Genomic DNA, 26,847 nt, shown 5'->3' with positions numbered 1-26,847 from the left:
TTAGTAAAATTTCTTTATCAACAAACTTTACAGTACTGGGCTCGCCTAAATATACGAAATAATAAATCACACTGTTTTAAGATTTCTGTCACCTTAACACTTTTGGTTTGTGTTTCACTCCGACTTCTGAATTGAACGAAAAGTAATACTAAAGATACATCAGTAGAGGCTCCTGTTGAAACTGGAAAATCAATTTTTGAAGATATGCTGCGACTCCAAATACCCGCAACATTTAAGTAATGTACATTCTAATGTCATTCAATAAAACTTGATTTAGATATTTCCTGTCTCACAAGTACAGATTTCCGACCATGACCAAATTTTTGAACACCTCCAGGGGCGATCTAGTATCAATATTATCGAACGAAGCTGCAAAGTTGTCTCGCCGCGAAGAATTTCTTATTCAGTTCCATTTCGAACAAATCCCATTTTCTGAAGGTTTGGAAAGAGGTTTGCTTAGCAAAGTTCTGGTTGCCTCTTTAACATTGAGGAAGAATTTGTCGAAATGTTTCTCATAATTAACGGCGCATTCCACTGTGTTTTGACTGCAATTCAAAGTATCCCTCAACGAGTGTAGCAGGAACTCAAAACGGAGTTGCCTCGCCGAATATTTCTATAAAACATCTCGGATTGTTGCAAAATTGTTAAATGTTCCGGGTCCAAAATTGACTTGACCCATTCTGTTTTACCAAAATATGCCTTACTTTGGGCGTGGTGTGGAAACTTTGGTTGGTTCTCCCAGTCTACTCTTTTTCCACAAGGCTGTCCCAAATTGGACGACTACCTTTCTGATTAGTCTTGATTAAAAAACAATGCCCGGATCGTTTGAACGATCAGAATTAATGGAATTGTTAAGTGAGGTACATTTACTTGAATTAGCATACATTTTATCATATTTAGTGTATAGAAACATTTCAATAACTTTATTGAAAAAATAATATTAATGAAATGTTATTAATTGATTTACAATATGTTATCAGTGTTTACGACTTTGCTGTCATATCTTATATATAATATAACCGGATAAATTCGAACAGATTAACATAATCATTTCGTAATATACAATATTATGACTGGATATTTATATTCTTACATAGTCAATCAATTGATAAACATAAATTAAACACTTAACACAACTTAAAATAGTATGTATTAATTTATTCATAAATTAAAATACTGGGTGTTTATAAAATTTGAAAAATTAAAAAAGAATAAATTATTTAGAAGAGATTAATTAATTTTGCGAAGCTAAGTACTCCTTGTACCGCTTTTCCTGCGCTTGGTACAACTTCTGTAACTTCTTTAACTGGCCTTTACTGACTTCCTTTCCTTCATGGTCATGTGTAGGTATACCCTGCAATTTTATATATTATATATCTAAACATTTTTGTTTTTATAATAATACAAGCTTACATTCTCATCAAACTTGGAATATTTATCAGTTTCTGATTTAAAAAGTTCACTGGGAGGAATCTTTTTCTGAGCATCTTTCGCGGCTTGAGCGACCGCAGCTTCAGCCTTTTTCCTCTCTTTTTCCGCCGCCTTTTCCAACTCGGCTTGCTTCTTCTGTTCTTTCTCTCTCAGTAAAATTTCTTTATCGACAAGCTTTACAGCACTTGGCTCACCTAAATAATACATAATAATAAAATATATAAAAATTAAACTAATTGCTTGTTTATCACCTTCTCTGTCTTCTAATCTCACTCCCATGTTTGGTAAAATTTCATCTCTAATCAAATCACATTCTTTTAAGATTTCTGTCGCCTTAACACTCCTGGCTTGCGTTCTAATCCGATCTCTGAATTGAGCAAGAGTTGACAAATAAGGCATAATAGCCTCTTCACTCTAAAATTATTAATTATACAGTAATTCAACAAAAAAGTAATATTAAACATACATTAGCAGTTGCTCCTGTTGAGACTGGAAAACCAATTTTTGTAGGTTCTGCAATGACTCCGAATACTCGCAACATTTGAGTAATGTACACTCCAATGTCATTCAATAAAACCTGGTTTGGAGGTTTCCTGTCCCTCAAGTAAAGATTACCGGCCGTGACCAAATCTCTGAGCGCCTCCAGAGATGATCTGGTATCAATATTATCGCACAAAGCTGCGTGAACGTTTTCTCTGGCCGCCAAGAATTTCTTATTCAATTCCATTTCGAACAAGTCCCACTTTCCGAACGTCTCGAAGGAGGTTTGCTTGGCCAAAGTTCTGGTCGCCTCTTTAACGTTAAGAAAGAATTCGTTGAACAGTTTCTCGTACTGAACAGCGCATTCCATTGTGTTTTGACTGTAATCCAACGTGTCCCTCCACGAATGCAGCAAGAACGCGAAACGAAGTTGTCTCGCAGAATATTTGGACAGAGCATCTTGGATGCTGACGAAATTTTTCAGAGATTTTGACATTTTGCAGCCGGCTATCGTTAAATGACCCGAGTGCAAGAAGTACTTGACCCATTCTGGATTACCAAAATGTGCCTCACTTTGGGCGATCTCGTTATCGTGGTGCGGGAACTTAAGGTCGACTCCTCCAGTGTGAATGTCTAGTGTGGGTCCGAAAATGGCGGAAGCCATCGCCGAACATTCGATGTGCCATCCGGGACGGCCCATACCCCACGGCGAATTCCAAGCTGGTTCTCCCGGTTTACTCTTTTTCCACAAGGCGAAGTCGTTCGGCGAGTGTTTTTCGCTATGTTGATCTGCTGTTGTCAAGTCACCTAGTAAAATAATTAATTATTTTGTATTTACTTTTACTCAACCTACAAGGAACTGTAAATGTTTACAAAATGTGACTAATGCAAAAGTAAGCAATAAATAAAATTAGCAATTAAAGCATTATTAAGTTTACCTTCCCCTTCCTGCAAACTGTTTGTATCACCATAAGCTTCTGGTACAAGTTTTGCATAATGATGTTTCTCATTTTTGTCAAATGAGGACACATCAAAATAAACAGAACCATTCGCCTCATAAGCAAAGTTATTTGAAATGATTTTCTCAATGTAAGAAATGATTTCAGGTATGTATTCACTAACCCTTGTCAACACATGTGGTCTAAGTACCTAAAGAAAACATATATTATTGACTAATACAGATTTTAGTCAAACAAATAACTTACATTTAAGGCATCCATATCTTTATGGAACTCATTTTCCCAGTGTTTAGGCAAAGCACTAAATATAGCATTATCTCTAACAGTTGCACCAAATTTGCTGTCTAGCCAGTCAGAAAGTGGATCTTTACTTTCTTTAACAAATTTTACCTTTGCCTCAGTTTCCAGCTTCCTATTACCACTTTTCACTGCTTTTTCGAGGTCCTCAATTGCTTTTTCAAGTCTAAATTAATGACTATTTAAGTTTACATTAAAATTACAAAGAAAAATTCTTACCTCATGAGAAGTTTTTCATACATCTGTTTTTTATCTGGATCAGTGGTATTTTTGGTGGTGGAAGATAATTTTTGAAGAACCTATAAGAGATTCTATCATTTCCAATTGGATTTAATTATTTTTTTACTTACCTGTTTAGAATCAGTAAGTATATCTTCCAGTGATTTATTTTCAGCAACATATTTCTCAAACAAGTAATTCTGCCTAGCTCTCTTGATAATTTTATCATCAATATCAGTAATATTCATAACAAAGAACACATCATACCCAAAATAATCAGTGAGTACTCTTCTTAGAATGTCAAAAGTAATGTATGACCTATAAAAAAATGAACATACATTTACATTTCAATTTGAATTAAAATTTTATTCATTACCTGGCATGTCCCATGTGAGAGGCATCATAAACAGTGGGGCCACAACTGTACCATGTAACTCGCTTACCAGCCAAAGGCACAAAAACTTCCTTTTGTCTGGTTAAACTATTAAATACTTTCAATTGAGGACCATTTGGGGCCGGCAAAACCCATTCAGGTTGTACTCTCTTCGACATTTTTACAAGTTCTACGATAATTTCGATAACAAGACTGATTTATGAGAGGAGCAGTATAATATTTTTTTACCTGATAAAAAGTTTAATATTATTTATATAAATAAAACGTTCTGAACGCGAATTGCATCAGATTTTAATCCTACGTGTATGGTATTTAATCGAAATTAATCATAAAGTGACACATGGACAAGGTTGCCTAACCTAAAACGTTCATAGAACCATACGGAACAACTGAACTACCGTCCTAGAAACCATAATATTCTATCTATTTAAAAATATTTTGAAAATGATTTTCTTTAATTAATAAAACATTGCGAATACTCACATCACTTGAAATTTATCATTTTTATTTAAGATAATATAAATAGGTTTGTTTGGCAAATTGACCGGAAAATTTTGTCAACAAAAACTTTTGAGAGCCTCTTTTCACCGCTGGTGTGGTGTGTATTTGTCAGATTTTAAAACCCACTAAAAATAACCCACATAAGGCGTAAAAATGCAAGTCCCGCCGGTGTTTATAGACGTTAACTTCGAGGACCAGGTAACGCTACATTTAATAACGAAATAGGAGTTGCCCCATCGAAATAATCGCCTCCATATGACATTGATTTTGAGGTTATGCATTTTTTGTAGGCTCAAGAACTGAGGGTGTATTTGAAGAGTGTCGGTGCCGAAATATCCGAGGAAAAGTCCGATAAGGGTATTGAAGATGATTTGCACAAAATCATTGGCGTTTGTGAAGCCTGTTTCAAAGAAGGCCAAGATGCGGAGGTTGAAATGGTTCTCAATGATATTGTCTCCATTATGGTTTTGGTATGTACACAAAACAATGATTGCATTAGTGTATTAATTGCATTTTACTGTAGATTCCATTGGAAAGGTCAGAAAATTTAATCTTGGCATTCTGTGAGAAACTTACTAAAGCACAAGGACAAAAATTGGGACTTGTCTGCTTAAGAGCGTAAGTGCAACAGACGCCTTTGATAAATACTTTACTAAATTATTAAATGTTTAGGTTATGGCTGTTGTTTCAAAGTTTGGATCAAGCATCACCAATGAGATATCATGTGTACTATCACTTGATTCAAGTAGCCAAACAGACTGATCAAGTCAAATCTGTCTTCCAAGATGTTGAGCACTTGAAACAACAATTTGCTGCTTGTGTACCTTCCAGCGAACAATTGCAAAAACTTTACAGGCTCCTTCATGAAGTTTTGGTTAACAGCAATCAAAGGTATAACTACAAAATTATTAAATACAATATTGGAAGCTTTTTTAGTTTATTCAGACTACAATTCCGAATATTTTCTTATTAATTTTTAATTTTAGTGAACATGCAGCCAAAGTGATGATTGAACTCCTTGGCACCTACACTGACAAGAATGCAGCTCAGGCTCGTGAAGACGCAATTCGTTGCATTGTAACTGCATTGGCTGACCCCAACACCTTCCTCTTGGACCCTCTTTTATCCTTGAAACCTGTTAAGTTCTTGAAAGGAGAATTAATTCATGACCTACTCAACATCTTTGTAAATGATAATCTGGCTGCATACTTGAAATTTTACAAGGAGCACAAGGAGTTTGTAATTAAACAGGGATTGAATCATGAACAAAACATGCAAAAAATGAGGCTGTTGTCTTTCATGCAGCTGGCTGAGACCAACCCTGAAATAGATTTTGATGTTATTGAGAAGGAATTGCAAATCAAGCCTGAGGAGGTTGAAGCTTTCATTATTGAAGGTATTAATTCTCCATGTGCTTATAACACAATTTATAATTGTATTTTTTAGTATTAAAAACCAAATTGGTGAGAGCAAGAATGCACCAATCTGCGAGGAAAGTGTTTGTTTCAAGCACAATGCACAGGACTTTTGGTAGAGCTCAGTGGCAACAGCTCAGGGATTTGTTACATTCATGGAAGACCAATATTAGCAGTGTACAAGAGGGAATGAAGAATATCACCCAAGCACAGATTGAACTTTTAAACCAATAAATTGTAACGTTTTTTACAAAGTTTAAATAAAATATAAAATAGGTAGAACGTTTATTTTGTGAATGATAATCTCTGTAAGATAAACTTTAAAATCAGTTAAATTATTAATATCATTATAATTGAAAATTCTTGTAAGCACATAATCGCCTAATTACGTTGACTCTTGAGTCTATATACTGGAAAGACGTGAAATGATTCTTGTTATCATTTGAATTGGAATAATAGTACAGAAATGAACAAATTACTACCAGTTTACACCAGTATTTATTTGAATACCCAAGAATTTCTTTGGTGATAGATATTTCTTCAAGAAATCCTAAACTGAACAACAAAATTCATTGAGATGAATCTTGAGGAACTTTTTGAATAATATACTTAAAATTCTTTGTTCAATATTTAATCAAAGAAAATAAATAACTTACAGTGAACTATATCCAGAGTCTAATAACTATATTAGACTATAACACAAAAATTTCAACAAAATTTAAATAGGTCGATTTGACCTATTTGGCATGTAGTCATTGTTATTATAATTATTATTTTATTATTATAAGGTACATTATTTTATGTAGATTTTTAAATATATAATTTGTTGTGTACAGAATACAATATGAGAAAAAGTACTATTAATTTTTGTCTATGATCCAAAACCATAGACTGAAACAACCGTACATTTTTGTGCGACTGTGCGGGGAACCTACTACGAAAATAGGCAACAAACATAATAAATATCGATTTATTCACCCCAATAACAACAAAACATTTACAAATCGCACAGATAAGACTTATTTTTAAATTGCCTATAAAAAAATGCAAAATATTACGCACTTTCGTCCGAATGTCTACGCATTGTTTTGAGGTTGCTTATTCTGTTTCCGAGTTCCTGTCGTTCGTGTGCTCTTTGTTATTAGTTTAACCTCCTATAAAAACATCAATCCCTTGGTAAAACCATCGCGTAAATCAATCACAGTTAAACACTGGCCCATCTAATTTTGCCATGAATGTGCTTACAAACAAAGTGGCGTGTTAGACTCTTTTAACAGCTGAAAACCGACTTTGCCTTGAAGTAATTAATTGATATGCGTTTCTGAGCGCTACGTGATTTGTCAACCGAGATTTGCTATCGTTTAGGAATACTATTTATCTATTTGTTGACCAAGATTCATTATTATGAGGTCCTGTAACTGCCTAAACATTCAGATTGAATCAGAAGGTGATGACTTTGAGAAGGTTATCCAAGAAACTCTCAATTTGACTGAATTCGAAATAAAGGACAGCTTTTTCAAACAGGTACTAGTTTATTTATAATGTCTAGTTGCACAATATTAATTTTGGTTGCTTTAGGACTTGTTGAAAGTGAAGAAGTTGGTGAACATCAGCAAGATACTGCCCGGCATTGTTCAAACAAGAACAGTCGGCTCATGGACTGTTTCTAGGTGTATTAATTGCAATGTTCAAACTCATGCAGTTCACAAAGAAAAAGGTGCCTCTCTTGTTCTGATCTCACATTGTTTGCTGGTAAGTTTTTAAGACACGTTGGTGTGGTGTTTGCTAATTACTGGAATATTTTTTGATTCAGAAAAGTGATGTAATTGGAAAACTTAAAGCAAGTGGAGCAGTTTCATCCATCTATAATATAGTGATTAATCCAGATAACATTGATTTTGACAATGGTCTAATTGATACATGTAAGTTGAACTCTTATCTTTATGATTATGTGTTCCATTTTATAAATGTGTTTTAGATCTTTCACCAGAAGCACAACAGATAATCAAGAGCATTGGTCAAATTTGCTCCGACGTTTTAAGGAAAGAATCATTAGCCATAGAAGATAGAATACGAAAATTCAAGGAACAGCAATATGACATGTTAAACAACTTAAAGGACAAAGCTTTCAGAGAACAACAGCAATTAGTTAGGTAAAGTGCAAAACTTATATACTGTATATTTATAAACGATTTTCAAAATTATTTTGGCAAAAATTTGTATAAAATGGTACTAAAAATACTTTTTTTAAAGTTCTATGTCAATAACGTAATTTTTGTACAGCGTTATAAAAAGTGATACCGGAAGTACAAATTTACATCCAAGCGTGTTGAAACGCAGCACATCCGCACAGTCCCAAGAGAAATCATCTCAGGTGAACAACTCAACTGGCAATGCGGTATTACTCAACAAACACGAATATTTAATTTATAATGTTTATATTGTTGTTTTGCCAGAACCCTAAAGTGGGACCCAAACGTCAAAAAAGCACCCCAATAACCCACACGCCTTCGTTCGATGCGGAAGGCCTGTTTGATTTTGAGGGAGCTGAGGAGGCGCAATCTGTGCCTAACTCTGATGTTGATGAGAGCGACAAAGAAGGTAATAATTGTTAACTGCATTGGACTCCAAGTTTTACTATATTTTTACAGATAAAGATGATGGAGGTAAAATAGGTAGAGGAAGAATCGGTAGTATAAGCATAGCTAAATCTCTGCCGGTTAATATTCCAGCCTTTTTGACACCATCGAGGTTTGAAGATCCAGACGACTTCGATGATATACTGGTAAGTAATTGGCACGTCCAAACTATAGTCAGATAACACTGAATTGAACTTTTTTAAAGCCTAAGGATCCAATGGAAATAGCTGCCAACATCCAGGCACTGGCGAAAAGTGTCCACGGCGACGCAGTCTTCGGCGATTTGCCACGACCCAGATTTAGCAACCAGTATTAAACTGACCAAACACTTGGGATTGAGTTCTTCCGAAGCATCTTCCTTTTTTTATTCCGTTAAAATGATTAAGAATATTTTTCAGTAACGTTTTATTAGGGTTTTATTGTCTTTTAACGTTAGTTTTTTTTATTGTTGAGGGCCATATTAGCGTACAGGGAAATTGAATAACAGTTAACAATAGTTGATTATTTTTTGGTTGCTGACCCTATTGTGAAGATTCATGTTAAATGGTCTTTGTTTTAATGTGGCAAACTGCAAAAATGATACTGCATGTCCTGGCTTAGTTTGATGCTTAAAAGTTTGTAATCATGGAAATAATAATAATAATAGCTGTGTGAATATTGCGCTGGACATGCCGTACATAAAATTGATTTTAAATGATATTCATTTGCTTATTATATATATAAAAAAAATGTTTGACATTTAGTGTACTTCTGATTTCTTTATAAGTCGGTCAGTGAATACATATCTGAAATTTAATTAAGTTCAAATTTGAAAGTTGCAAATTATGGTGGAAGTAATTTAACAATTCATTGATGCAATTCAACCTAGAACCGAATTTTTTTGTGCCTTTATAACACCAAAGCGTTCAATAACCCCAAAGTAGGGACGTGAAAATTCATGCTGTGCTATCTTATAAGTTTAATGGATCTGTTACTTTTAGTTGCTTTTTTTAATGTTTTGTATGATAATTTCGCCATTTGTTAATTACACTTTGTTGTTGTATATAAAAAAGATAAATTTATGAACTGGAAATGTACAAGTTAGATTTGTAATTTTTAAGAAAACGTTCTTTCACTAATGAATAAACAATTTAAATATAAATTAGCATTCTTTATTACACTTAAATTGTGAGTAACACAAGGTGAAAAAAAATATTAGTAACATAAAAAAGTTTTATTTTTATCAATCATTTTATCTTATATTTGGTTCTAAATAGTAATAAAATATTACTGAAAAGAACTCTGTTGTTGTTTTAGTATCTACAGTGATAACAGTAAAATCACAACTGAATTTTAAAATCAAATTCTGCCCGAATTATTCAATTAATAACAATTACAATACTTCTTATTACTAATAAAAAATTGTACACTACAAAACGTAATCACATTGAACAAAAAAAACTACTACAACATACCAAACCCTTTAGAATAGTTGATTGCTTTTACAAGTCTATCTTTTAATTTTTCCTTTGACGAGTATTCCGGCAATAATAGTACATTAAAACATGTGTGTGACGTTGGTAATCTATCTGTGTCCGAACCATTTTTAGCGATGACCAGTTTCAACCTGCCAAGTCCGCCGACTGGAACCCTGTCTGAACCGGTTGTAAATTGAAGCAGCTTTCTTTTATCTTCAACCGAGAAGGCGTGTACTATACTCCAGAAGTCTTTTATAATCGGTGTCTCATTCGTGTAGCCCCCGTCGTATTCAGTTGAGTCCTCTAGCTCTCCAAAGTCAAAGTTCTAACATAGAAAAATTATTAAATTATAGTTCAATAGGAAGACTTTTATATAAATATGATGGCACCAATGCAATTATTATATTACCTCCATTAGATAATATTAAACAAGATGAATAAAGCATAATATTTAAACGTCAAACCCGAGGTAATTGCATTGGCTATTCTTCTTCTTCTTTATGTTCATGTTATATGAAATCAGAGATAAACATGTTTTTTACCTTTGATCCACAAATTAGAAGTTCAATTTCTTCTGGACGGAACAATAATTCCAAAGGCGATTCATCAACCACCATTTGGAAACCCTTGTAAAAAGCGTGGAACTGCTTTTCCACTGATTTATTCAATAAATAATTGGCATATAAATCTACAAAGTCCTAAAAAAAATATTATAATGTGATAACTGAAAACAAGAACATTAAAAGGGTAAGTACATATTTATTCTCTTGTGTCACGTTTATGGTGTCGCCGTTTTCCTTTAAGTCATAAGACATTACAGAGCCAAACACGTCCGTATAATTTATCCTGAAAGTTTGCATGAACACTTCTTCAAAATCCGACTCGGTGTAGTCCAACATAGATTTCAAACTGTTATAAAGCAGCTACAACAAACATATATGATGACGACAAATAAACAAACATGCATTAGTTAACTTACGGGATTCCACTCCTGCAAATCCTCGAACGAACCCCTTTTCCCCATCAACTTTCTATAGACAACCATGGGGAAGTTGACGGCCAAAATAACGTTGTTATAAATAGCCAGTCCGAGAACGATACCAATCAACGTGAACTGAGCATCGCTCTCGAAACTCGTCGGATTGAACCACACCGACTGAGTGTCTGGCAAATTGGTGAACATTCCGTAATCGGGATTGAAGATTTCCTCAATCACCAACTGGAAGAACTCCTTGGAGACTCCACCCTCGTCTATACCCTGTTCTCCCTCGAACTCCACAACGAGTTGCTTCTTTAAATCGTTCGGATAGTCCATAGAGATCATTTCTAACTGAAATATTACAAGTAAATTAGGGTATTTTGTATGCATTAATAAAGGAGTGGTACCTCAACAAGTGCGTCGTCGATTATGTGATCCCTACGCACTTTTAGCCTTAAATACGGCTGTGATGGTTGCCCAGATACGGCCTGCAAAATACTAATCCGACGTTCAGAATACATTCTTATCCTGTTGTCGAAGTACAGGCCCATAATTTTGGTCGCGGGCGTCAAAATAAACGGATAGTGCATAAAACTGAACTTCCCAGTGTCGCCCTTGTAGTTGGCAAAGTCCTTGTCCATTTCGACGGCTTCACTGAGCGGTTCATTGTAAAATTCCGAGAATGGCAAGTATGGGGTCCTGCAGTCGAGAACGTTAATGCCTAGTTCCGTAGCCAGCGGATCCGGCGGTGGGCTATTTTTGCTGAGCTTCATCGCCACGTAGGAGTCCTCCATTGAGGCGCTCATGTCTTCAATGTTTCTCAGTTCTGACGATTCCAAGACGCCGGCTAACATGTTGGCGTAATAGAGAATCTAAAAATTAAAACAGTGTTCGTAGTTTTACATTCATATTCGCGGTTTAAGAATGATTACTTTCATAAGTTTTGTGGCGGATGTGATTACGTTTTCGTCTTGAACAAAAAATTCCCTGTGAAACTGCGAAACAATCACCCTGAGAGTGATTAATTGCTGCAGGTTTTCCAAGATATTGCGCAAGCTAGATCTGTGCGGTCCTGACCACATTCTAGCCAGCTTCGCTTGCACTTCCACGCTGAGGCATTGCGATGCCCTACAAATTGCCGGAAGGGCCGTTTCCAAAAAGTCTCCTGAACCTAATTTAATACTCAATTAATTAACTTGATACAGAGTTTCAACACTAGAACTCTTACCAACAACAGGAATTTCGAAAACAATCATGAGCACGTTTACAATATCGTCGCAGTGGACTTTATCTTTTCTGGTGGGTAGTTCCATTTGAAGGTTTCCGGCCAACGTCACGAGGGCGTTTACTAACGGTGTTTCATAAATTAGCGGATCTAGTTCGAAAATGGCATTGTAACATCGTTTTAGGGAAGGCAGATCGACTGGTGGGATTGAATTTTTACTAACCACCGCCGACGAATCCACGTCTTTATCTTTTTCGCCTTCCAGAGCTCTGACTGTCTCTTTGTTTAAACCTTTGATGCTATCTGGAAAACAATACTGAATGATGTAAATTCGTTGAACGTTATTCACATTACCTCCTGCTGTTGTATTTTTACCGTCCAAGAGGGAATCGTCGGTTTGCAGGAAACTCCTCGATAAACATTCGATATTACTAAAAATTTCGCCTAAGGTTCTAATCAGCGGTGAAAAATTGTCGTTACGCTTGCAGTCATCTATTAGGTCCATCAGAATTTGTTCATTTAAATATGTTGTCTTTGCTACTGAAATTTAATACATAATATACACTTTGTAAACATAACAGAAATTAAAATATACATATCAGAAAATGTCTCAATTCAATAATTTCATTTTAGAAAATTTTTAATAAGAAAGAACTTGCCGACTGGTCTGTTGTTGAGGGCGTTGTCGCCGTGGTTGTGGGCCTTGCTTGAGGTCACATCATTGGTCGGTACAACTTTTTCATTTTTAAATGGTTTAATGTTAACGGCTTGTAAATGAGTGCGTGCGATTTTGTTGGGGTGTCTTTCACAAAGTCTCGCGTCCTGTGAGAACAGGTTGATAGCTTGAGCGGCTGCCTGGTCAGGTGTCAGGGTTTCCATCTAAAAAATAATTTGGGGTTCATAAAGTTGCTTGTGAAAAGATCAAATAACATTTTCTTTGTGTAACTTCCATTTTTGATGTTATTTATTAACACTAAAATAGTATTTACTGTATTTATAAATATAAATAAAACTGGTAGTATAACTGCAAACTGATATTATGTTTATACAGTAATCTGATAACAACTAAACTGATAGTTTACAAGGACACCCTAAATACAAACAATATAATAACAAACACTGACCTGTCCACTTGAAGCACAATATTTGTTGTCACAACCTGGATTCCCACAGCCATCGGTCAGCTGGTAAAAGTACCTCTCAATAAGCTTCTTGGCAGCAGCCCGTTTCATTCTATCCTCTTTCTTATCTGTATGTGGTTGTTTTGTATCACTACTAGACGAGGCTTCTTGGTTACTCCTGTGTATTATTATGTTTATTTTACTTTATAATTACAAAGAGAGTTAATGTGAAGATGACATTCAAATATGACTTTATCAAACATAACCTATATGTTTGGTTAAAGGGACAAAAAGACATTGTGATCGATAACTTGTTTTCTTTCAGCTGTTACATACCTTGAAGCTTCGTCTTGTTCGGATAATTGTTCTGATGAGCTCATAGAATTGGATTAAAAAATAATCTCTATTACTAAAAAACAAAAGGGATAAGAAAGTCATTCACGGTTGTGTTAGAACATTGAGGGGATCATTGTGCACGCTAACAATTTCTTGATATATAAAAGATATTTATAAATTTCGATATATTCTCCAACTTTTATTTTTACGCTGTTGATTCTCAGGGTTTTGTTGGTTGTGTAAAAATAACAGATGACAGATGTGTTGTTCTCTAGCGTTAGCCAAGCGGCAGATTTAAAATTTTCACGATATCCAAGCAATTTTACTTCTTATTAATTTAACTTAAATTTTGACTTGACAAATGTCAATAAGTTAACATTAAACTTAAAATGTCAAACAATACATGAATGCTATGGAAACATGTATGTTATGTCATAACATGTTATATTTAAATTTGACATTTATATTTAAAAAAGTGAAGATTCGGATAATTCGTTTTTATAATATTTAATAATTCATATTTCAATGACTTCTTGCATTTATTTATAATTTTAATTGAATGTTTATTAATAATTAATTCATTATTCATGTTACATTAAACAGAGTAATTTTACAGGTAATATTTTTTCATATAAATTAAAATAAACAAAATAAATAAAAAACAACAACTATTATTATAAATTTTATTTGTCCATTCTATTATACAGAATAAACTTTAATGGTACCCAGAGTGCAACAAAGCAAGACATCTCATCACTTAAACAAAACACTTCTCTACATGAGGAGTAAATTGCACACAAAATATTGTGTTTAACACATAAATAAATACACACAATTGTATGAAAACAATAAATATAAAATCATTTTGAAATAAAATGTTATTAAGAAGTACCTAACATATTTTGGAACATTAAATTATCAGTTCTTACCTATACAATTAACGCTTGTCCTGCTTTAAAAAAGAAATTACACAATTTCTTATAATCTAAAAGCACAAACCTATTTAGAATCCCAAAATTATTTGCTAAGTAAAGGTTTCGACCAATTCAATTCACACAAGTCACACATATAATATACAAATGTTTCATTTGCAATTTATTGTATGAATTTAATTGCATTATTTATAAATTTCACATAGTTCCTAAATTTGTCTAACAAGTTTAGCATTAAGTTAAAAAAATACTTTATAATTGCCTATATTTTCAAATGCGTAACAATATGTATAAAATTATAAAATATAATATTTAGACTCTGAATTATTTAACATACTATATACAATATATATGTAAAGTTCAAGGCATAATCATGAAGTGTACTAATAAAATATATAAATTAATAAAATATTAGTGGACAATGACTTAATAAATAGATTAATCCTACTTGAAATACTTTTTCTGAATATCTATTCTCATCATTATAGGTGACGACACTAAAAACGTGAATTCGGCAACACGCCGCAAATTCTTCAGTCTGTTATAAGTAGGAAGGAAATTTTTAAGTTTAACTCTATATCTTTAAAAAATGCACTCTATATGTCACTGACATAATCTTCTATTGGTCCCAAATAAGGTGGACTCAACATTCGGCGGTATTTTTGTACATTGCACTAACATTTTATATAATATTTTCAATTTTTTCTTGTATATTGCACTAAATAATTTCAGGAAATACTCTGGTATCTGCACAAAATACAAAAATACGCTCTCATTTAACCACTGAGCCTGTGTAGTAAGGCACACACTGAATGTATATATACATTTTAAGTACAGTATATTAAAAATATTTATACAATTATTTGAGCTTATACATTTATATAATTTTTAAACTTTGGTTTATGGAATGTATTATTTATAGCGACGTTTTAACTACTATTTCTTGAGATAATCATGCAAAAAATGATATCTTTTCCATGATTTCCTCCAATATAGCTTTTCGCAACGCCGTTCGTTATGTTATTAGGCTAGTACGCTTAGGAAGACGTTTAAAGTGTTAGACAAAAACAATTATTTTGTACTTTAGACCTGTTAAAATTTGTCATATTACAATTAAAGGCAACGGGGATTAATTTCGCTCATTGTTTAAGTTGCTTAATGATTTGCGGGTGGGTTTTTGCCACTATAGCCTCAAGTTTTTGCAACTGGCTCATTAGGGTCGTGTTTTTATCGACCAGGTCGTCGATTTTCTTTTTGTAGTCGGTATTTTCTGTGACCAGAATTTCAACTTTTCTCTCCAGCTGGTCCATGTACTCCTTCTTTTTTCGTCGACTTTCCTGGGCTGATATCTGTAAATATACAACGGTGTCAAGTTTGTTTGAAGAAGTTTGTAATTTTTTTATGGTGTATACCTTGTTTTTGATTTTCCTGCGGATTTTTTTCAATGATTTTTCTTCCGCTTTAGTTAGAGGCAGGCGAGTTGGAACGGGGTATCCTTCAGCGATCAAGGTCCTCTTTTCCTCCTCCGTCAAGACTAACATTCCCGTTGACCCTTTCTGTAATTACAATTATTAGCACAATTCAACAGAGCCACTTCAAATTTACTTACTGGTTGGGAGCTAATTAGAGGCGTGTGAATCGGTTGCCTCGGTGTGGAGTGGTGATTGAGCATCATCCGCGCGGTGCTGATCTTCCTGGAGGCGGGTGACGATGGCTGGGAAATAGTTGCGTTGTCCTCGCTGTCGTCGCTGCTGCTGCACGACGGCGGCGTCGGCGGTAAATGGAACGCCGTCCCCGGCTCGATTTTAATGTTCAGCTTCTGATGTTGCAGCTGTATCCTTTGGGGGATTATCGTGTGCGGGGAGCTGATCAGAATGTTGGACGGCTGTTTCACTATGCAATTTTTCGATGTCGTCTGAAAGAAATCGTTCTGTGTTTATACAGAAGATAAAAGAGAGAGTGTTGAGTTAATTTATGGCTGTCAGATAAACTAAGTGGAATGAATGAATTGGTATAAAGTGTGCGTGATATTCACCTCAAAGGACATGTCCGCGGGATTAATGATGATTGACTGAGGGGACGATGGGCAGGAAGAATGCGGGCTGTTGTCCGACTCGCTCATGGGTTCGTCTTTTATCGAAACGCATTCAGATAGTCTGCCACACGCCTGGTTCATCGACATCGCGGGGAAACATTCATCTTCCATGTCTGAAATAACATCATCATCATCATCAGTAACATTCATAACAATTTAAATAATAAATTTTGTTTTATATCAGACATTCAAAATATTATAATAGTTTTAAGTAGGTCTTACTACACTAGTAGGAAACAATATAATAATATGAATAATTTCTATTCATATCTGAGAACGAAAAACATAATCTTTATATCCCAATTCACTTAGCAACTAATGGAACATAAAAAATAAAAAAAGAAAACAATCGAGGAAAAACATTATTTATAAACAATGCTGTAAATCATCTCAGGTAAGATTATAAACATGGTTGTCAAACAATTCCATTAGGATAGTTACATAAAATCCAGAGACAGATAATTATTTGCGTAGCATTAAGGACAATTGTTTAATAAAATATTTTGCAATCATATTTATAAAGTTTAGTTTTATGTTACGTAACATACCCGAGATATTGTACAGGTGCTTAGAAAGATTCCAGTGAAATTTTTATCATTGTAGATAAACAAGATAAGCAATATGGACGCTTTAGTTTGTATCTTCAGACAGAAAAATACATAAGCAATCTATAAAAATATCTGTTTCGAATTTGTTTTTTTTTTGGGTAACATAACAATTACAATTACAATTACAGTTTTTATAATGGAAAAAAGTAGTGCAATTTTATTTTGAATAACTATTTTGAATAACAGTCTATTATTTACAAGCAGTCTTTTACTTATTATAATTATTTAGTAATGAATCGCAGCCAAACTGTATAATTCTCAAGACCTAGAGAAGCAAGTTGAGATTGCTAAGAGTTTACAGCTAAATAAATCAGTCATTTCCTGTATTAATATAAACTTTGGAGGAACATAGAAAGTGGTAACTATGAAAACTATTCTGCGAGTTCCAAGATCTTGAAAGAATAAATGAATAATTCTAACGTCAAAAAACAATCCAATCTATTTAAAAATGGTAGTTTAGCTTATTTTAGATGTCCTACAGAGACAAAACTACTTCTTCAGAGCAATTCAAGAGGCTTGGAGGAATATAGGCATGTCATATATTCAAAAATTGATCGAATCAATGCCTCGGAGTTCTGCTGGAATTATATAGCAAAAAGGATATTATACAAAGTATTAAGATAAATTAAACATTTCTGATTCAGTCAATAAAAATTCCTTCCAAATTAAAGTTGATATTCCTTTTTAATCCTCCATTAGAACCCCAGAATTATAGGCAATCGTGTCGAATTTTACAGTACAAAAAATAAAGCAATTTTTCCCACTTAAAGTACAATTTGCAGCATAAAAAGAATAATCGCATGCATTAATTACTGTTATTTCAAATTAAAAGTAAAAACTGAGAGATTAAGCGGTCACGTTTAGTGTGCTGTGCATATCGCATACAATAATTAGGCAATTATTTTTATATGACGTGGAGGTCACGACGTTTCCAGACGATTGCAGTGTCCGGCATTATCGCAAATTATGAGAAAGATTAAAGCCTTCGATGATGCTAACTTGGGAAAGACCTGGACAAACACCGAAATTCCCACTAGTCCAAGATTTCCAACGAAATCTTATCAAAGATTGTTATTTGTTTATTAAACTGATGTTAAATAATTCCAAGGAATGTTTGTTTATGTTTTAACGAAATATGTTAATAAATAGTACAAAAACAAGTTGTTGCATACCGTCGACTTTTTGATGTGGAATCGGCGAATCCGGTAAAGAATCCCCGTCTGAGGCCAGACTGTACGAGTGTTCTGTTTTGATGGGGCGGGTACCTAGGGCGGCGTCTGTCATGAGTCTATCATGGAGCACCACTCCGGGCATCACCCTGTCCAAGTAGCTCCACTCCGTCATGTCCGAGGACTGCAGTCGCAACACCTCCTGTAGAAAACAAACAAAAAATATTATTACTATGTTGAAAATTCAATGCAATCGATTCTTTCACCGCACCATTAAATTATTATGTGGAACAAACAATTGCGGTGAAGAGTTGTCTGCGAGTTTTTACGTTGGGTAATCAACTATTCATGTACCCAACAAAACCACATTGTGAAGGGTTTACAAATAATGAAACGTACGATATTGTTCATTATTTAAAATTTAATTTAGGTTTATAACTAGAAGATGTTAAATAACAGTTGGGTTAGATAATATACGAAGTCTGCGTTAATAATTAAAATTATTTGACGACTTCCGCCGACACAGGAAGCCATGGACTATGATATAATGTACTTATAGGATACATCATAAAAATCAGTTACAATCTAAGTTTTTAAATTAACTTATATTTAATAAGAAGGTATTACTAAGATATAGAGAAACCAACTGAGTCTTTGGTTTTACCAACTGTTTAATGTCAAATATTATGGACGTAATTATTTTACTTAATGTGAACTTTTTAAATAATATTAATTTACTAATGTTCTTTATACTCTAACATAAACAAAATTTATTCTATAAAATCTAACATTTATTTTTCTAAATAGAACTGGACACAGGTCTCTAGCCAAACAAATCCCACCTTCTTCTCAGAGTCATTAAACTAAATTTCAGCAAGTCCCATTTCCTCCAGGTTAGCTTTAATTTGAGTTGTTGATAAGAAAGAATGGTTTATTAACATTCGAATTAACTAATTATCAATTTTTTCATATTTTCAGATCTTCTGACCATTTTTCCAAACTACCTTTTTCCCTGTTTATTTAAATTTTTATTAATACGAAAACGATTGAGTTATTTAGCTTTAAACTTTTAGAAATCTCCACTTTTTCTTGGGCTTGGTAAGTCTTAATTATCATTTTTCTTATAGCACATGGTACAGCTTGACTTTACAAAAGATTTCTGGTAAATAATCGACTGAATCGATATGGATCATTGAAATTCTATAAAGTAAAAAGTTGCTGTAATTTTGTCCAACAAAAAATAAAAAATGTACGAAATTCATTAAAGAATAAAATTGAATTGACCAACTGCTTAGTGGACGAAATAATAATATTAAAAAATGAATCTTATAAGAATTAACAGTTTATTATAGCAATCTGGTTAGCAGTAACCAACTTAAAAATAGTATACGTTACATAAGTTAGTCATTATACTTAAAAATATAAATTTATCGTATTTAAAGTTGTGTTAAATAATGTAAGTATGTTAAACAGATAAAAAATAAACGTATAGAGAGAAATGAATTTAACAATCGGTGAATTCTCGTCGCGTTTTAAAAATATGAGCAATAAACAGTGATAAACTTCAACGTTAAAAATAAGTATCGCTGTGCAAAAGTTTCTTCAAAATAATGATGGTGTACTGCATGCGCTGTTGATAATTTTTTTTATGCGACGGAGTACATGTAGTCGATAACGAAGCCCGATACGAGGCGAAACTCGTTAATCCAAACGCCAAACGTCGATATAACTGCACTTCTAAACCGGTCGATTATTAGGTTTTACGATCGGTCAAAATTCACATGACGACCATTTCCACGGATTCGTCCGGCTGGAATGTCGGTGAAAGTTTCGACGAATTTTTTACTACCAGTTTTTGGCTTCGAGCGTACTGCAATACGATTAAATCTAATCGTGCGCCCGGACAAGACAATCTCTATGCAAATGTTTGTCTTCTGGGTATTCGGACATAATAATAACTGAAATATAAAGATTTGCCCATCTAATAAAACAACCGGGACTTTAATCGTACAACTGACGATCTAAATAACCAAATTCAATTAACCGACAACCGAACCGCACTAATGTTTTCTTAATTCCTTCGAAAGTCCGTTGAACAGGAAGCCGACCATCGCACGAATTGGATAATTCGTGGCGTTTAAGTAAAACGAACATATTGCCGACGGACGCACAATGGTGTTTTTTTTTTCTAAGACGTCTCCGGCGTTAGAATAGCAAATAATTACGACCATGACCGTGTACGGTGCTTCAGCTTATAAGAAGGTTGTTGACATCTTGGTACCGGGCCAACCACCTCTATGTCCGAATTTCTACGCAATTGATTAGCGAATATTCTCAGGCCTACGAATCTCTGCCTTATTCGTTAATATTTACTCAATGCATGCGTGGGTGCTTTATTAAAGACTCAGACCCAGGCTCAGACTCATGAAAATCATTTTATTGAGATAATATTAATACCAAAAAGTACATTTTTATGTTTTTATTCTTTAAAATAATAATATTAAACAAAGCCAGAAGGGTAATATGATGTAAAACCAACAATTAAACAAGCTATCAGTTTCATATTAAATTTCAATGTATATTTTGTGAGCAAGTTCTTCAGAGGCACTTTTAAACGTGTCTCTTCGGGACAGTTCCTCTCCTAAATAAATCTTGAATATTTCTATTTGGTTTCAACTATTGTTTCAATAGTAGAGGGCCAATGAGATAACTTCAGTTGTGGAAATGATTTCCTTCAATATATTTACGTTTCATTTTCATAAAAAATCAAATATTTTTTTGTATTAAAAAAGAGTATTTTTTTTGTATTTGTTTAAAAAAGAATTGTTCAAAATATCCAAAATAGAAAAATATTGTTTTAATCTGAATGACAACTAACTTTTTATTAAATTTATACAAAATAAAGTGACAAAATTTTAAAACAATATATTTTTTTTGTTATAAGAGAATCCTTCAAAAAATCTAAAATAAAATAAATCTTAAAATATTATGATTTATATAACTTAAACTATTTTAATTTCTGTAAAAATTTGATTATTTACTCAAGAATTAGTAAGATTCTTTAAGAAAAATCCTTCAAAATATCTTAATATTCCGGTTTCATTAAAAATTATTTAAGTTAATTATTTATACAAAATAATTTGTGTAAATTTGATAATAATTTTTTTATTATTATGTTATACAACAATTTTCTTAAATTTATATAAGAGTTTATTAGTAATTTTCAGTTTTATAAAAAATGAAATATTATAATTATTTATACAAAATAAATTGTGTAAATTTTAAAACAATATTTTTCTATGTTTGATTTAAAAAAGAATTTTACAACATTTACATAAAAATTGATTCACTCAAGAATTAGTATTTCGTATTTTTTGAATTGATTTAAGAAAATTCCTTCAAAATATTTTAATAATTCAGTTTCATAAAAAATAATATTTTAAAAAAATATTTTTTATATATTTGATAAAAACAAATCTACAAAATTTATATAAAAAAATTGATTATACATTCAAGAATTAGTAATTAGTATTTTTTTAATAGTTAAAAGATCAAATTAGTCAGCAAACTCGCCAGATATGAATTCGGTCGAGCACGTGTGAGATGTGCTAGGTCAAGCAATTTTAAGAAGAATAAATCCACCCACAACTCCTCAAGAGCTAATGGTAGCAAGTCAAGACGAGTGGGCCAACATTTCGAAAGAAGATATCCATAATTTAATTCTTTCAACAGAACAGAGGAAGATTTACAGGGTGTTAGAGTATCTATGTGTTTCTTTAAATTATATTATTTGGCAAAATTACAAATTTCAATAAAATACTTTTTGGTTCTAGTTTCTTTTCATTTTTCTTTCTACGAATGCTTCACCAAACCAAACAAACAAATATGCTAAAAACGTTTGTAATAAAGTAACAATTATGTACAATTAATTTAATATGTTATTCTCTTTTATTTTCAAAAATAAGAGTGGCCTTATTTATTAAAATGTATTAAAAATATTATTTTAACAGATCATTTATTTTACTACTAAATTTTAGCTTATAATTAGGTAAATCATTCTACGAATTTTTTTTATTATTATCAAAATAATCTTGACGCCTTAATAACTATGTACATATTTGTTAATAGAATAAGTGATCTTTAACGCAATAAAAACATAATCTAAATCTGATAATAATCTCAATATTTTGTAACTACTTAAACAAATATTTCCGATATAAAAATATTCGTGATTCACATGAAGTATTTTATTTTTAAACCAATTCCTATGGTGATTGGCAATAAAAATTATTCATCATTTAGAAACAGATTTCACACCGAATCATCCTTAAATTCCTATTAAAAAAACTTTCATAAAAAAACGAAAATAGTTTCTAATTCCTGAAATAAATTTGTCGTGAACAGCGTGAACAATTTTTATAAGAGCGTTCATTTCACCTCGCAACGGAACAATCTAACCGTGACTTCAGTGCTCGAACATAATTGTGCTGTTCGAATCCAAGGAATTTGTTTAAAAACTACGTTTCGATGAAATAATTTAGTTTCTGTGTGACGGCACGTGCTGTTTTTAAAACGATTAAATTATCTAAGCAGTCTAAATTATGCAATTTTTTTCAGAATAACGCTTAGTTTATATTAATTGTTCGACTGTTTTCATTTCGTTATCTAATTAACTTGGGTTTAATTATGCTAAATAATTATTTTATTTTGTATTAGCCCGAGCCAGTAATTTCCTAAGCTTTGATCTTTTAATAAACATTTTAATAAGCAGTTCTATGAATACTTTCACTTGTCGGAGGCCCACTGATAACTTAATTCGTGCCATTATCATGAAAATGTTTATCAATATATTAATGAATAAAAAAAAAGTCAAGTCGTGCGGCTACATTTTTTATTGAAGATTAGAGAGAAAGGAGGTCTTGCACAATAAAGAAACTAGGGCATGTTCCCATTCGCTTAGGGGTAACTAATACCATTGTCAATCAATACGTTCATTTCGATTTTGCCCACGCTTTACTTGTACGTCTATTTACGTTTTTTATCAGATAATTGATTTATTGCAGCCCCAATTTATTTACTACGTCAACTTTTATGCAGACAAAATGGTGAAAACAATTAAGTTTGGCACCAGTGGAATGTCTTGGATGTACAGGAAGTCGAAGATCTCGTTATCTAGGAAAGTTAAAGAGATGTTTCCGGGTTGTTATCACAACGTTGGGATTTGAGATTTATTTAAAGCGCATAGATATTGTCATTGTCTAAAGCTGAAGTCAAAACATCGATTTGTCTTGCTCTTTTATCGCTATGCTTAAATATAAATTGTATACATCAATCTGAGTTTGAAATTTCTTACTAATACAACATAAAAGTAGTTTTTATTTAGTTATCACCTTTGGCCTACATTGAGGATTTTACGTAAGGCTCAATTTTATCGCCGCATTCGCATACTTTCTTCCATATTTATGCAAGAATATCAGTAATTCGTTTTTTGCGTAAGTACGTGCATCTCATTATATTTTCCCTTAATTATCATGAATAATTAACAACACGTGGTAACTGGCTAGAACACGGTAATTGAAAGCAAATTAATACAAGTAATTACTGTGTGATTTAGAAAATCGACTGTGCACTTGACCATGTAATAAAATTAGTAAATTCTACGCGTATCTATAACCCGTTTTGCGTTTGTCGCTAATAAACAAATGACTCAAACGGTACCGTTAATCTGCCAATAAAATTTGCACATGACCATTTGCGGTCACACCCAAAAAAAAATACTAAATAATCAATCGGTCCGAAGAGATTGGGAAGAAAAAGAGAAACGTCGTTTTTAAATAAATTATAAATAGATAAGAAAAGAGGTATGAAATACGTGCGAAGCATGAACATGGGAAAAGTCAACGATCTTATTATTGGACACGGTTATGATTTTACGAATCCTTCACCTTGCTATGCGATTCTCCTGCCTGTTGGCTAATGGAATCACGGTCGGAATAATTAACGATTTAATTCGTGAAAATAACAACCATTGTTTATCTTATCCGCGTTTGTGGTTACTGAATGAATCAAGTTTCATCTGAAAAATCATATTGGCCTCTCACGAACAATACCGGATGGGAAATTGCAACTGAAGTTATTTTTAATCAAGAACTGTTTACTAAAGCTAAATTTTAAACATTGACACACCTGTTAAATTATGTAGTGAAATCTTATTTTGATATAAACTTTTATTTAATTTAATTTAAAAGTGCCGGAAACAAAAAAAAAACTAACTGCTAATGAATTTGTTACAAAAAACATCGAACAAGTAAAACTGGAAAATTATAAATACTTTATTTTGTTGCAAAATGAGAATAAACTAATGGGATGTATGTACTGTATATATAAATATTATACTTTGAATGTGTTAATAGAAGATTGTCAGTGACCACAGAGTGTAATTTTTAAAGGTATATATTTATTTATATTTAAAAATTTCATTTCTACTTAAAACTAACTACGCTAAGTAGAATTAATCAATTTATAAAGACATTATCCATTAATATTTTATTAATTTATATAATTTATTAGCACACATTAAACACACAAAATTATATTGAATAGAATCATGGAGAAAATGTCGTTTTGTATGATTATTCCAAAAAATAGTAGTTAAAAAGTCTATAAATAATACATTCCATAAACCAAAGTTTAAAAATTATATAAATGTATAAGCTCACAGAACTGGATAAATATTTTTAATATACTGTACTTAAAATGTATCTACACAGGCTCAGTGGTTAAATGAAAGCGTATTTTTGTATTTGTGCAGATACTCCGTTCTGCGGAAGAAAAATCATTGAAAAAAATCCAAAGGAAAATCAAAAACAAGGTATGCACCATAAAAAATTTACAAACTTCTTCAAACAAACTTGACACCGTTGTATATTTACAAATATCTGCCCAGGAAAGTCGACGAAAAAAGAAGGAGTACATGGACCAGCTGAAGAGAAAAGTTGAAATTCTGGTCACAGAAAACACCGACTATAAAAAGAAAATCGACGACCTGTTCGATAAAAACACGACCCTAATGAGCCAGTTGCAAAAACTTGAGGCTATGGTGGCAAAAACTCACCCGCAAATCATTAAGCAACTTAAACAAAAGAGGTCTAAAGTACAAAATAATTGTTTTTGTCTAACACTTTAAACGTCTTCCTAAGCGTACTAACCTAATTAACCTAACATAACGAACGGCGTTGCGAAAAGCTACATTGGAGGAAATCTTGGAAAAGATATCATTTTTTGTATGATTATCTCAAGAAATAGTAGTTAAAATGTCGCTATAAATAATACATTCCATAAACCAAAGTTTAAAAATTATATAAATGTACAAGCTCAAACAATGGTATAAATATTTTTAATATACTGTACTTAAAATGTATGTATGTATGTCTTATTACACAGACTCAGTGGTTAAATGAGAGCGTATTTTTGTATTTTGTGCAGATATCAGAGTATTTCCTGAATTTATTTAGTGCAATATACAAGAAAAAATTGGAAATAATATATAAAATGTACAAAAATACCGCCGAATGTGAGTGCACCTTATTTGGGACTAAGAGTCACCTTGTCAGTGACATATAGAGTTAAATAATGCACTCTATATGTCACTGAGATATAGAGTTAAACTTAAAAATCTCCTTCCTACTTATAATAGACGTTTTTAGTGTCGTCACCTACAATGGTGAAAATAAATATTCAGAAAAATTATATCAATTAATTTAATATTAAGTCATTGTCCATTAATATTTTATTAATTTATATAATTTATTAGTACAACTCATGATAATGATTTGAAATTTACATACAAATTATATTCAGTATGTTAAATAATTCAGAGTCTAAATATTATATTTTATAATTTTATACATATTGTTAACATTTGAAAATAAAGGCAATTATATAGATTTTTTAAACTTATGCTAAACTAGGAAAATTTGGCAACTATGTGGAAATTATAATTACTAGAATTAAATTCATACAATAAATTTCAAATGGAACATTTGTATATTAATATGTTTGACTTGTGTGAATTGTATTAGTCGAAACCTTTACTTTGCAAATAATTTTGGTATTCTAAATAGGTTTGTGCTTTTAGATTATAAAAAATTGTGTAATTTCTTCGAGACAATCGTTAATTGTGTAGGAAAGAATTGGTAATTTAATGATCCAAAGTATGTTAAATACTTCTTAATAACATTTTATTTTAAAATTATTTTATATTAATTGCTTTAACACAACTGTGAATATTTAGTTATATGTTAATTACAATATTTTGTGTGCAACCTACTCGTCATATGGAGGAGTGTTTGGTATATGTTAAGAGATGAAATATCTTGCTTTTTTGGACCATTAAAATTTATTCAGTATAATAGAATGAACAAATAAAATTTATGATAATTATTTTGTTTTATTTGTTTTATATTTCATTATATGGAACAATTATTCACATATAATATTGTTATTAATAACTTTAAACCAATTATAATTATAAATGAATACAAAAAATTAATTGGAAAATGAGATAATTATTAAATATTATAACATAAAT

At 32.2% G+C, this 26,847-nt stretch overlaps 5 protein-coding genes across 7 annotated transcripts in view; 2 read left to right on the top strand and 3 right to left on the bottom strand.

The window, feature by feature from the left end:
* Positions 1-1,133: 1,133 nt before the first annotated feature.
* Positions 1,134-4,163, bottom strand: LOC109594734 (cysteine--tRNA ligase, cytoplasmic). The gene is made up of 10 exons (XM_020009971.2): positions 4,009-4,163; positions 3,763-3,949; positions 3,518-3,704; positions 3,387-3,466; positions 3,117-3,333; positions 2,850-3,060; positions 1,898-2,718; positions 1,683-1,845; positions 1,414-1,625; positions 1,134-1,354 (listed from the first exon to the last, which is right to left on the bottom strand). Exons 2-10 carry the CDS (start codon positions 3,936-3,938, stop codon positions 1,235-1,237), a joined length of 2,187 nt encoding a protein of 728 aa, XP_019865530.2. The 5' UTR covers positions 3,939-3,949; positions 4,009-4,163; the 3' UTR covers positions 1,134-1,234.
* Positions 4,164-4,323: 160 nt separating this feature from the next.
* LOC109594744 (eukaryotic translation initiation factor 3 subunit M) lies at positions 4,324-5,984 on the top strand. Its single transcript, XM_020009986.2, has 6 exons — positions 4,324-4,479; positions 4,572-4,751; positions 4,805-4,899; positions 4,954-5,172; positions 5,268-5,677; positions 5,728-5,984. The coding sequence occupies exons 1-6, from the start codon at positions 4,435-4,437 to the stop codon at positions 5,928-5,930; spliced, it is 1,152 nt and encodes a 383-aa protein (XP_019865545.1). The 5' UTR covers positions 4,324-4,434; the 3' UTR covers positions 5,931-5,984.
* Positions 5,985-6,631: 647 nt separating this feature from the next.
* Positions 6,632-9,476, top strand: LOC109594740 (uncharacterized). Its single transcript, XM_020009981.2, has 8 exons — positions 6,632-7,220; positions 7,275-7,448; positions 7,510-7,618; positions 7,675-7,849; positions 7,980-8,094; positions 8,153-8,297; positions 8,348-8,481; positions 8,541-9,476. Exons 1-8 carry the CDS (start codon positions 7,101-7,103, stop codon positions 8,649-8,651), a joined length of 1,083 nt encoding a protein of 360 aa, XP_019865540.2. The 5' UTR covers positions 6,632-7,100; the 3' UTR covers positions 8,652-9,476.
* Positions 9,477-9,533: 57 nt separating this feature from the next.
* LOC109594764 (ubiquitin-protein ligase E3A) lies at positions 9,534-13,769 on the bottom strand. Of its 2 annotated transcripts, none has more exons than XM_020010007.2 (11): positions 13,454-13,769; positions 13,121-13,295; positions 12,656-12,875; positions 12,351-12,536; positions 12,000-12,299; positions 11,704-11,942; positions 11,179-11,643; positions 10,772-11,122; positions 10,548-10,715; positions 10,335-10,490; positions 9,534-10,117 (listed from the first exon to the last, which is right to left on the bottom strand). In XM_020010007.2, exons 1-11 carry the CDS (start codon positions 13,495-13,497, stop codon positions 9,779-9,781), a joined length of 2,643 nt encoding a protein of 880 aa, XP_019865566.2. In that variant the 5' UTR covers positions 13,498-13,769; the 3' UTR covers positions 9,534-9,778. The 2 variants fall into 2 exon arrangements, with proteins under 2 accessions (XP_019865566.2, XP_049820248.1); XM_049964291.1 differs by having other exon boundaries at positions 12,351-12,533.
* A 353-nt stretch (positions 13,770-14,122) lies between these two features.
* Positions 14,123-26,847, bottom strand: part of LOC109594763 (cyclic AMP response element-binding protein A) — a 41,651-nt gene continuing 28,926 nt past the window's right edge. Inside the window, exons 2-6 of one of the 2 annotated variants that reach the window (XM_049964301.1) lie at positions 18,261-18,459; positions 16,421-16,593; positions 15,995-16,315; positions 15,798-15,941; positions 14,123-15,734 (exon numbers count right to left, since the gene is read on the bottom strand). In XM_049964301.1, coding sequence (XP_049820258.1) covers positions 15,525-15,734; positions 15,798-15,941; positions 15,995-16,315; positions 16,421-16,593; positions 18,261-18,459 — 1,047 coding nt within the window. In that variant the 3' untranslated portion in view covers positions 14,123-15,524. The remainder of the gene's footprint in view (positions 15,735-15,797; positions 15,942-15,994; positions 16,316-16,420; positions 16,594-18,260; positions 18,460-26,847) is intronic. The other variant, XM_020010006.2, reaches the window with a different exon arrangement.

The sequence above is a fragment of the Aethina tumida genome, chromosome 3, assembly GCF_024364675.1.
Source record: "Aethina tumida isolate Nest 87 chromosome 3, icAetTumi1.1, whole genome shotgun sequence".
NCBI classification, from domain to species: Eukaryota; Metazoa; Arthropoda; class Insecta; order Coleoptera; family Nitidulidae; genus Aethina; species Aethina tumida.
The sequence above is the reverse complement of the archived record's forward strand: the minus strand, read 5'-3'. Positions and strand labels throughout refer to the sequence as shown.